Genomic DNA, 11,611 nt, shown 5'->3' with positions numbered 1-11,611 from the left:
CTCCACGGGGAGCGGTTCCTCCACCAAGCCCACTCCCTCCGGACTCCGGTCAGCAGGCCAGCGAGAGGAAAAGGCCAGGCTGATGAAGTGGCCCTGCATCCAGGCAGGCCGGGGCTCTGCTTCCCTTGGATGTGAACATGTGGGAGTCTCTGCTGCAGAGGCCCAGGGCCATGCTCGTGTGTGCAGCTGGGCTGCGATCAGGAGAGAGACTGAGGCCCCAGGGTGCTGGCGGGCAGGCTGGCCGTGGGCCATGCTCTCCTCGGGGTCCTCACCATTTGCAGAAGGGATATTGACCCATTTCTTTTGTGTGGGGTCTGTTTAGTATCAGGGTGAGGCTGACCTCATCATATCATGAATTAAGAAGCATTCCTGCCTCTTTAATCGTCTGGACTAGTTTGAGACATACAGGTGTCAACTCTTCTTTAATGTTTTGTAGAATTTATCTGTAAAGCCATCTGGCCCTGGACTTTCGTTTGTCAGCAGTTTTTGTGGTTGGTTGGTTTGTTATCGCTGCTGATTCCATTTCATTACCAGTAATCAGCCTGATCTAATTCTTCCTGATTCAGTCTTGGGAGATTGTATGTTATTAACACTATGAATTTACCCATTTCTTCTAAGCTATCCATTTTATTGGTGCACAGAGTCGGACACGACTGAAGTGACTTAGCAGCAGCAGCAGCATGTTGGATGCAAACATATTTACAATTGTTATAACTTCTTACTGGATTGGCCCCTTCATCATGTAATATACTTTTTTTATGTCTTGTTGCTGCTGCTGCTGCTGCTAAGTCACTTCCGTTGTGTCCGACTCTGTGGGACCCTATAGACGGCAGCCCACCAGGCTCCCCCATCCCTGGGATTCTCCAGGCAAGAACACTGGAGTGGGTTGCCATTTCCTTCTCCAATGCATGAAAGTGAAAAGTGAAAGTGAAGTCGCTCAGTCGTGTCCGACTCACAGCGACCCCATGGACTGCAGCCTACCAGGCTCCTCCATCCATGGGATTTTCCAGGCAAGAGTACTGGAGTGGGGTGCCATTGCCTTCTCCATGTCTTGTTGCAGTTTTTGTTTTAAGGTCTATTTTGTCTGATATAATAGATTTCCTTTCATTTCCATCTGCACGCAATACCTTTCCCCATCCCCTCACCTTTAGTCTGTGTGTGTCTTGATAGCGCAAGTGAGCATCTGGCAGGCGGCATACGTGGGTCTTATTTTTCCATCCATTCAGCCACTCTATGTCTGGAGCATTTAGTTCATTAACATTTAAAGTGACTATTGATAGGTATGTGCTTATTGTCATTTTGTTAGTTGTTTTCCGATAGCTTTTGCAGTTCTTTTTGCTGCTGCTTCTTTTGCTTCCTTCCCTTGTGACCTCATGACTGTTTAATGTCATGTTTGAATTCCTTTCTCTTCTTTGTGTGTCTGTTACAGGCTTCTGATGTGTGGTTATCATGAGGTTCATACATAACAACCTATAGAAATACGTGACTACTTAATTTGATGACCTCAAGTTCAAATGCATTCTAACCACCCTAATGTTATTACCCCCCACACGTTTAGCTTGCTGACATCTCATTTTACACCATAACCACTTATGATGGACATAGATGATGTTAACGCTTTTGTCTTTAAACTTCCTACTAGATTTATAAGTTGCTGTTCCATTACTTTTACTCGATGTTTGCCTTTACCAGTGAGATTTTTTTTTTCTTTCATAGTTTTTATGGAGAAGTCCCTTTAACATTTCTTGTAAGGCCAGTTTAGTGGTGCTGAACTCTTTTGGCTTTTGTTCATCTGTAAAGCTTTTTCTCTGCCCTTCAAATCTGAGCGATGGCCTTGCCGGTTTGAGTAGTCTTGGTTGTAGGTTCCCTTTCATCATTTAGTATATACAGCATCACTTCTTTCTGGCTAAGTTTCTGCTGAAAGGTCAGCTAATGGTCTTATGGGCATTTCCTTGTAGGTAACTGGCTGGTTTTCTCTTGCTGCTTTTAAGACTCTATCTTTATCTTCAGTTTGGCCACTTTAATTATAATATGCTGATGCCAGCCTCTTTAAGTTGTCCTTGTTTAGGGCTCTCTGTGCTTCCCGGACCTGGCTGTCCTTTTCCTTCCCCAAGTCAGGGAAGTTTTCAGCAACTATTTCTTCAAAGAAGTTTTCTGCTCCTTTTCCCCTCTTTTCTCATTCTGGGACCACTGTATGTGATGTTGTTATAGAAGTCTCTTAAACTAGCCTCCTTTTATACTCTTTTTTTCCTTTTTCTGTTCAGCTCCGATGATTTCACCACTCCGTCTTCCAGATCACAGACCCCTTCCTCTGCTGTTGGAACGATCTAATTGGTTGATTCCTTCTCGTGTTGGTGGTTTTTTCAGCAACTGTTTTCTTCAGTTCGGTTTGGTTCCTCTTTACATCATCTCTCTGTTGAAATCCTCACTGTGTTTATCCTTCTTCTGCGTCCATGAGCATCTTTGTGAGCGTAGCCGTGAGCTCCTTACTAGGTAGACGGCTGATGCTTACCTTGTTTAGTTCTTTCCCTGAGGTCCTCTGTGTCCTGCTTTTGCCTAACTCTCTGTGTTCGTTTCTATGTGTTGGGCTATTTGGTTACTCTTCCCAGTCTTGGATGAGAGGCCTTAGGTGAGAGATGTCCTTGGGGGCCCACGGCATGCCCCCTCCAGTCCCCAGAGCTCCATGCTGCCGGAGGGCCCCTCTGTGGGCCGCATGGACCCTTCTGTCATGGGGGGCTGACTGCGGCAGACGCCCTGAAGGACAGGGCAGGCCTCCTCAGAAGTGAGCCGTGTGGCCCAGGTGGGGCGTGGGACAGTGGCCGGCCCACTGTCCGGCCAAGGCCAGCCCCACACGTGCTGACCTGGGGGCACTCAGAGTGGACCAAGAGCAGCCGCATGTGGGGCCAGAGGGAGCCCCCAGGGCTGGCGCTGGCCCCTGGTGGCTGGGGCTGGACCCTGGACTTGCTGTGGGCAGGGCTAGCTCCCCAAGCGCGTGGTGCCCAGTCAGTGGTGGGCGGGAGAGGACGGGTGCGGACAGCTCGTGCTGGCTAAGCCGCTGGCATCAGAGGCCAGGAGGAGGGCTCCCACGCGGTGCTGGCCAGCGCTGGTGCCCACTTGGCAGCACAAGCCTCCAACAGGGGCTGCTGCCAGCATCCGTGCCCCAGGGCTGTCCGCGGGGCCCCGCCTCCCTGGAGGCGCCCCATGATCAGCAGGGGTCTGACCCTGGCTCCTGCAGACTGCCACCCCACCCCGGGTCTCCCCAGCCTGGCAAGCAGAGTCTGTTCCCGCAGCCCTCCAGCTCTCCTGAAAGGAAGCCAGACATTCTGGGAGCTCGCCTTCCTGCTGCAGGAACCCCAAGCTGAGGAGCTCGACGTGGGGCTCAGACCAACCTGCTCCTTGGGGGAACCTCTGCGACTGTGAAATCCGGCCCATGGTGAATTGCCGGCCGCAGGCTGCGGCTCCCCATATGCTGTGTCCCCACCGCTGCTGCCCGTCTGGCTGTGGGTCTCTGTTATGTCTTTAGTCCTGGGTCCCCCTTTCTGCTAGTTTTCTGGCCACCCTCATTGATGTCGCTCTGAGTGTCTGTGGGAGGAGGTGAGCTCAGGGTCCCCTCCGCCGCCATCTGGGCCCCCAGCACTGCTGGGTTCGGAGCTGTTACCGCCGCCTCCCACGCAGCTCACACGTGCGCAGCCTCCAGCCTCCTGCAGGGACACGGGCCCTGCCGGGTGGTCAGGAGGGTGGGGTCCTCACGCTGCGGACCTGATGGCGGAGCAGGGCTCATCCCTGGGGGCTCGGAAGGGGCTGCCCCCAGGCCGAGGTGGGGTGGCCGCACAGAGTCCGTGAGTGAGGAGGGGTCTCCCCTGGGGCCCAGGGCATCCTGCAGTTTCACCGTCACAGTGGAGCCTGGCCCCGGCTGGGCTGCTCTTGCCCCCAAATCTAGCCTGTCCCCCACCCTGTCCCCCACGGGTCGGGACGGCCGCCCTCCTGGCCCTCGACCCTGCCGGCTCCACCTCCTGCCCTTCTCGCCTGCAAACGTCTCCCTGCTTCTCCATCACACCCCAGCAGGTGCAGGCTTGGGCTCGGGGCACTGGGGTTAGTCACATGGCCTTGCAAACCCCGATCCAGCAAGCAGGCAGCTCCAGAGACTTAGACCTGTTTCTAATGGGTCTGCGGCCAGCCTGCAGCTTCTCCTTTAGTTTTCATAAGCTCCCTGTGCCCGAGTGTGGAGGGCTGGTCTCCCGAGTGCTCTTGGCCCCGAAGCGGGCGGCGGGTCGTTTCCCTCTCTTCTCCTGGTTCCCGCGCCGGCACCCCTGCTCCTGCCCTGCGCCCCGGCCCCCAAGTCACAGGGAACTCGGCCCCTACCTGCTTCCACAGGAAGATCTTCAAGCCTTGAGCCAGCCTCCCCTGGCTCCCGCTGTGCACGCGTGGGCCTGGGCTGGTCTTCCTCCAGGGCTCGTGGCCTTCAGATTCCCGGCTCCAGCTGCAGCTGCCCACAGCTGTGCCCACAGCCAGCCCCGTGTCCCAAGGGTCAGCCAGCGTGCAGGCCCCAGAGGTGGCTCCCCGGCACTCACACCCACGCACACACATGCGGTGTGCAACACACACAGGAGCTCCTTTCACACCTCAGGCTGCCCGGGCATGGTGCTGAAACCGGACCCTGTACTCTGAGGCTACTGGGGGCTCAGGGAGGCTCTTCTGCACAGGGGCTCCACTAGTCTCCATGCCCGTGGCCTCAGTCCCACATGTGGCCCAGCCCCTGGCCTTGAGGAGCCGAGCACTTACACAGCTCTGCTCAGCCGACCCCTCACCCGGACACAGAGGCATGACCTGACTGCCTGGAGGACCAGACGCCAGGCATCCTACACCCATAGCTTCTAACAAAGGTCCCAGATTGTGCATCTCACCATCTTCCCACCAAACACAGATGCAGACTTTCTCTAACCAAAGTCGTCTCTCCATCCTTTCAGACAAGAGCCTCTGGCATGTGGGTCTGAGCCCGGGGTGAGAGTTTCCTTCTGGCCCCTCGAGAAACCCCTTGACAAATGGCAGCAGGTTCCGCAGGGTCAGGGTCCTGCTGGGGGCGGATTCTCCCAGCCACGCCAACCACGGGAACCATACAACCCACACCACAAACGCCAGCTCAGGACAAACACCTGTGCTTGAGACTGAATTCTCAAGGTCAAGTCTGACCAGCTTAGGGGGTTTGAAAGCCCAAACGTGCCTTAAGAGTTGAGCTGCAGAGGCAGGCCGCACTGGGCCCCTTCTTCATGACGTGGTTAGAAGCACGGAGTAGCAGAGAAGCCACCATTGGGTGGGGGGGCTTCGTCCACTCCTGCCCCCGACCTGCTCCTCCTCTGCTGGGAGGGAGCCTGGTTGGTCCTGCAGTTCCCACGGTCGGAGGTTTTAACAACAGCCAGTTCCAGATGAAAAACCTCGCTTTCTGTCCCCGGGATCTTACCTTGATCTCAGTCCCTAATTATGCCAGGGGTGCCTTTGGAATGACCTTGCCTGGTCTCAGGGGTCCACAGGGGGTCTGGAATCTCTCATGAGGCTTCTTTGGCCAGTGTCCACCTTGCATCCTGAAATGAGGGGCCTTGATAGGAAGCACATGATGCAGCAAGGCCAGCAGATGAGGCTGTGACTGCGTTGGACAGTCTGTCCCTCACCGTCCCCAGGGGAGGGTGGCGGGGCAGAGGGAGCGTGGTTTCTGTGGGAAGGCCCAGGGGAGGCAGGCGGAGGGTGGGCAGGCCTGTGGGATTCCAGGGGTCCCGAGGTGCAGGGCCGTCCCTGGCTGTCTGGCACCCCATCCTGGGTGAGGAGGGCAGGTGGACTGTGGCCCAGAGTGTGGGTTCCCCCAAGGAGAGGGCAAGGGTCCCGCATTGTTCAGTGTGTATTTCAAAATTGCACCAGGAGGCCCAGACCCAGCACCAGGGCGTCAGAACAAGGCGTGTAGGGGTGGGTGTGCAGGGCAGACGTCGGGACGCTGGAGACACGGTGAGCACAGTGACGAGCCGGGAGGCACCACGGACTCGCAACAGAAGCTGACCTGTGCCGTCCTGGAGGCGAAACTCAAGACCCGGTGTGGGCAGGGCGGCTTCCCTTGAGGCCTTACCCATTGGCGGGTCCCAGGTCCTCGCGGGGCGTCCCTCTGTGGTCTGTGTCCCAACCGCCCCCCTGTAAAGACACCAGTCCTCCGGGTCAGGGCCCCTGGTGACCTCACTTAGCCTTAGTCACTTCCATCGTGCTCTGCCGTCCTGGGGTCAGACGCACAGCGCAGCCGCTCGGGGCACAGGCAGGGCCGCTGCTGTATGGCACCACGCCCCAGCCATCTGCGCCTGGGGTCACCCACAGGAGAGGCAGACAAGAGTTGCTGTCACTTACGTTCCCAAATGCCCAAAGGCCCCAGTGGGATTCACCATCAGCTGCTACTTCCCCTAATCCAGGAAACCAGTCCAGAAGGCGGCAAGCCTGCTGGTCTGAATGCGCTGTGAGCCCCTGACAGTCTGACCCCCAGGAAGGTGCAAGGGGGCAAGGGAAACATCTGGGGCGGAGCCGCCTTCTTATCGGTAAGGGGCCGGTTTCATGAGCTCTCAAACCAGCACAGCACAGCATGACAGATCTGCACATTCTCCTTTATCCAGAACATGAGCAAAAGCTACACCATGAAGTACCACGGAAGGGTAACCTACGATGCTGACGTGCTAAAGATGTTTTGGGAGAAAAAAATCAAGCTTCACAGGGAACAACTGCAAAAGGAGGACATGAGGATCCGCAGGAGTGCCCTGGACAGGTGAGCTCGGTGCCAGCAACCTGAGGGCACAGAGACACACCTGTACCGGGACTGCCAGCCTTCAGGATGCAGTCTAGAGACCCCCCCACCACCCGCTTCCCACCCCCAGATCAGTGTCACCTGAGGAGTGGGTACGAACCACTGAACATCAACCATGCCAACTCAGCTTCAGAATCACATCACTGTTCAGTAGTGGTAGAGAAGAACACCCCATCCATCCCTCGCCCATCCCTCCATCACCCTATCCCTCCGTCACCCCATCCCTCCGTCACCCCATCCCTCCGTCACCTTATCCCTCCATCACCCCTTCCCTCCATCACCCCATCCCTCCATCAACTTATCCCTCCATCACCCCTTCCCTGCATCACCCCTTCCCTCCATCACCTTATCCCTCCATCACCCCATCCCTTCATCACCCCTTCCCTCCATCACCCCATCCTTCCATCACCCCCTCCCTCCATCACCCATCCCTCCATCACCCCATCCCTCTGTCACCCCATCCCTCCGTCACCTTATCCCTCCATCACCCCTTCCTTCCACCACCCCTCCCTCCATCACCCATCCCTCCATCACCCCATCCCTTCATTCCCAATCTCCTGAGGGTCCTGTAGGAAGTTGCCCTGCAGAGTTCATCTGATTTTATCTGTTTTCTGACATTTGCTCCCGCTGGATGCAATCAACCAGCAAGTCCATCCTGCTCCTTGTCACACACGTGCTTCACTTACAGACTCAAAGCCAACTCCACTTTCTTTCTGAGTGGACGCAGGGGCCTGTGGGTGCTAAGGGGTGTGTCCTAGGTGACCCTGAGCAGTGGACAGTTAAGAGGGAATGTTAGCACATAATTTGCACCAAGACAAAGTCTCAGATGGCCAGAAACTTCCAAAGTGGCCCCAACCTTAGTCCCCAAATAGCACCAGCAGCTGCTGCCCTGCGAGCTAGGCTGGAAAGGCGGATTCTTGGCTACTGTGGAGGGCTCAGCCTGGGTACTGACCCTGCCAGTGGCCAGAGGTCTGGTTGCCATGCTGCCCCCCCATCCAGTGCTTCTGGCCACTCAGCACAGGTGTGCAGCTGCGGCGCCTCCTGTCCACACCGTGTGGCCCCCAGAGCTGGCCACTGTCCTCACCTGGCCTCCTGGGGCGGAGGTCCTGGCACAGAACCCTCATCTGAAGGGCTCCAGGCGCAGGATCCCTGCAGGGTCTCCGTGGCCTCCTCCCTGTCCTTCATGTGCCATCAGGCCCAGGACATTCTGGGTCTCAGCCCATGAGGGAAGGTCCCAGGAGCAGGCTGCGGGCAGCACTGCCTCGCCGGTCACTGAGGCCCTGGGCGGGGCTGACAGCCTCACCTGTCAGGGGAGACGTGTTGGTGACTCGGCCTCAGCCCGCCCCCAGCCCTGCCCCTGGGCAGCAGCAGCTCCGCCCTCGTCCCCAGGCCATCAGGGCTGTCCTGGCCTCTCCGCTGGCTCGGGGGAGGCACCCTCCTCCCTGTGTGGGCGCTTCCCACCAGTTTGCCCAGCAGCCCCGGAGGCGGGTCCAGGCCAGGCTCCCATCCCAGCCCGCTCCCTCCAACCCAAACCCCTTGCTCACATGGGGCCCAAGGGCATGTTCAGTCTACGGGGGCCTGTCTCCCCTGGGTCACCACTGGGTGTCATGCTGTGGTCCCAACCACAGACCCCTGACCCGGGAAGTGAGCTCCCGAGGGCCCACCTGGGGTGCTGGGTGGGGCAGGCTGACCGAGGCGCTGCGTCCTGGCCTCTGGTCCTGCAGGGACCTGCCTGCCCCCGGCTGCGCTTTCCCCTCTGGGAGGAGCCCACGGGACCCTTCCTGGCGGGCAGGCGGGGCCCTCGGAGACGAGAAGGGGCAGGCACCGGGCACGGGCCTTGGGCAGCCCGGTGTGCTAGGTCCTCACTGAGCCCAAACGGCCTCCCCCAGGCTCCGCGACGAGTGGGCTCGGCAGCTGGAGAGGAGGAACCAGATGCTGCAGAGCTCCCAGGAGGCGCCCCCGCAGCCAGCCCCACTGGGCACCCCCGCCCTGAGCACCGGGGACCAGCTGGCAGCCTGAGAGCGCAGCTGCCCGCGGCCCCGTGCCGCCCTTGCGGCCGCCCAGCCCCTGCATGGTTTTGCGTCTCTAGCGTGATGTAAGCGCCCAATAAAATCTCAGATGAGTGGATGTTTTGTGACCATTTTTCTTCACACCTGTAAAATGTACACACACTAAAAGTGAACATGATGCTACTAACTTCCAGTAAGTTAGAAAGAAATCTCCGGACTGTGGGGACTTGGGCAAATTTGAACACAATTTAATTCACCTTTGATCAAAATGTCTGCAAAAGCTCAGCCTAAGGACAGTGCCCGACGTGAAGCTGTGTAAAGCCGTGTGCTCCCCAAGTCCCTTCAAAGTCCTCACTCGCCACCACATCATCTCAGGAAGCGACACAGCCTCTTCCTCACTTGGGTTTGGAGGCACAGTCTCCGGAGGCCGCAGAGGCCGATAGGGCTGGGACTCAGTGTTTCAGTGTCGCACCTGCCTGTCCCCCCAGCGGGGGCTGTGACCTCCCCGGACCCCCGGATGAGCAGGGGGCTTGAGCCCGCAGCAGAGGCCGGGCTGAGACAGGAGGACCGGGAGCCAACCAGATGCCCGCGGGGGCTGTGCCCCCTCCACATGGCCCACAGTGGGAGCCACCACGGCGCCTCGCTGACAGGGCAGGACTCCCGGGAGGGGGCTGGGGCCCGGCTGTGCCGTCTCTGCAGATAGTGTAACGGGGAGGACAGATCCGACTCCACCTCAGGTCTTTAACCTTCGTGTGCCGGCGCCTTCGCTATGAGTCAGCAATGTTGGCTACAGCTTGAAATACACAGGTCAGCCCGCTCTCAAGCCTCCGCCTTTACAGGCTAATAGTTTCTCATTCATACAGAGATAAAGAGTTGCAGAACAGAGGATAACATCTTCCAGTTGGAGGTTTACAGGAACATCGTGACCTGACCTACCCATGGGCAGCTGCGAGAACAAAGGAGTCCCATAGCAAGAAGTTCACCACAAGCAGCCAAACCCCCTCCCCTTTCAGTATAAAAGGATCCTGAATTCTAAGTCCGCCGAGATGCTCTCTGGGACTCTAGTCCACCCTTGTCTCCGTCTGCTGGCTTTCTGAGTAAAGTCACTGTTCTGTGCCACAACTCATCTCCCCATTTATCGGGCTGTTGTGTAGTGAACAGTGCAGATTTGGATTCTATAACAGTTGGGTTTGGGTTCTGTTTTGTTCTGACCCCCGATCCAGTTGGCAAGGACGGGGAGGGGTTCTCGGAGCTTCTCCAGAGACTTAACCAAAGGAAAAAACGCCAACACAAATGGCCACGTGACATCCACGGCATTTCCAGAGCTGTCCTCAGTAGACTGGACCACAAGGGGATATCCAGCAGAAAAGGTCCGGAATCGGACACAAATACGGGTGCTTGACTCGCCAAATGGCCGTGGAGAGGGCCCAGAGAAGGCCCAGCGCAACACCAACCTGCAAACGCACGTTCTTGGACCACCCTGCAAGCTGTCCATCAGAGCTCATGACTCAGGACATTCCACTGATGAACACGCGGGGAATGTGGTGATTAATGGCCCTAAAAATAGCTGGAGAATAGAAGTCCGTCACTAAGACTCGAAAAGCCCCAAGCTGCTCCAGGGTAATTTCATCTGATGATGTGCTTAGAGCTCCGCGCTGTCAACACGGATAAACAGAGACGTCTGCTTGGACCGTCTGGGGGACGGGCGTGTTGATGCGGAACCCCGTCCTCAGGGCCCGCCACGCTGCAGTGACCCGCTGACCTTCCTCCTCATGGCAGAAGCCAGGGTGGCATGGAGACAAGGCTCTTCACCAGCCGCAGCCTCTCCGCCACTGATCTTTGTCCCCAAAGCTGAGCTACCCCGGAGACCGGAGGGTGCTTCATGCAGGGGACGGAAGAAGGGGGCGGGGACCGAGGAAGGGGGCGGGGCCCCACCTGGGCGCTCTGGACCGAGCCCTCCTCTCGCCCTGCCCTTTTGCAATTTTCCACGTGTGCAGAGCATATTTAGGGGCTGGATTTCAAACACCGACTCTTTTTTTTCTGGAGGAGATTTTGAAACACAGAGAAATGGGGGCAGAGCCTGGAGGAGACACAGAGAGTCTCTTCCGTCCACAAGGCCTCTCCCTCCCCCAGGACCTGGAGCGGCTGAGGAAGGCCATGCAGCCCAAGGGCTGGGGGTCCCCCGGGCTGCCTGGACTGCGGGGGGCGGCCCAGAGTAGGGGCTCGTCTGCCGTCGTGTGGGGGCTGACGCCCGCTGCAGGGGGTTCTGTGCGGCCCCTGCCACCCTCAGAGAGCCGGGCCCCTACACTGGGCGGTCAGCTCTCTCCAAAGCAGCATGGTTGCTCGGCTCTGACTTATCCGAACACAACGGGAGGAGGCCCGCTAGCTAACTGAGCTTTGGTCTGCTAAACCATGGAAGGGTTTGCCGGATTCAACGATGTTGAGCAGAACCGCACACTCTAAATAGTCACTGTGGCCCTGAGTCCACGGCTGCTCGTCCTCCAGAGCTGAGTCGGGTCCGGGAGCTGAGGGACTGCCAGGCACAGCTCTGGGGCCGGGGCCTCCCTCTGCCGGGCTGATCCTCGTCCCTGGGTTTGGTCCTCGTCCCTGGGCTCCTTGCCCGGCCTGGGGGGACTTGGAGCATACCCTGTTCTGGCAGGACCACAACCCTCAGCCCAGAAACCCCCTGATAACATGGTCATCTTTCTACCACTTCCTCTCAGTAGAACACGACAGGGTCTTGCTGCCATGTGAGTTACAAAGAAAACTTGTG

At 57.8% G+C, this 11,611-nt stretch overlaps 1 protein-coding gene across 1 annotated transcript; it reads left to right on the top strand.

Annotated features, from left to right (window-relative positions):
* The first annotated feature begins 6,644 nt into the window (after positions 1 to 6,644).
* Positions 6,645 to 8,906, top strand: FAM240C (family with sequence similarity 240 member C). Its single transcript, XM_055587067.1, has 2 exons — positions 6,645 to 6,790; positions 8,719 to 8,906. The coding sequence occupies exons 1-2, from the start codon at positions 6,645 to 6,647 to the stop codon at positions 8,846 to 8,848; spliced, it is 276 nt and encodes a 91-aa protein (XP_055443042.1). The 3' UTR covers positions 8,849 to 8,906.
* The last annotated feature ends 2,705 nt before the right edge of the window (positions 8,907 to 11,611 follow it).

This window comes from Bubalus kerabau, chromosome 6 (assembly GCF_029407905.1).
Source record: "Bubalus kerabau isolate K-KA32 ecotype Philippines breed swamp buffalo chromosome 6, PCC_UOA_SB_1v2, whole genome shotgun sequence".
Classification (NCBI taxonomy): Eukaryota; Metazoa; Chordata; class Mammalia; order Artiodactyla; family Bovidae; genus Bubalus; species Bubalus kerabau.
Note: the sequence above shows the minus strand (reverse complement) of the source record. Positions and strands in the feature narration are given on the sequence as shown.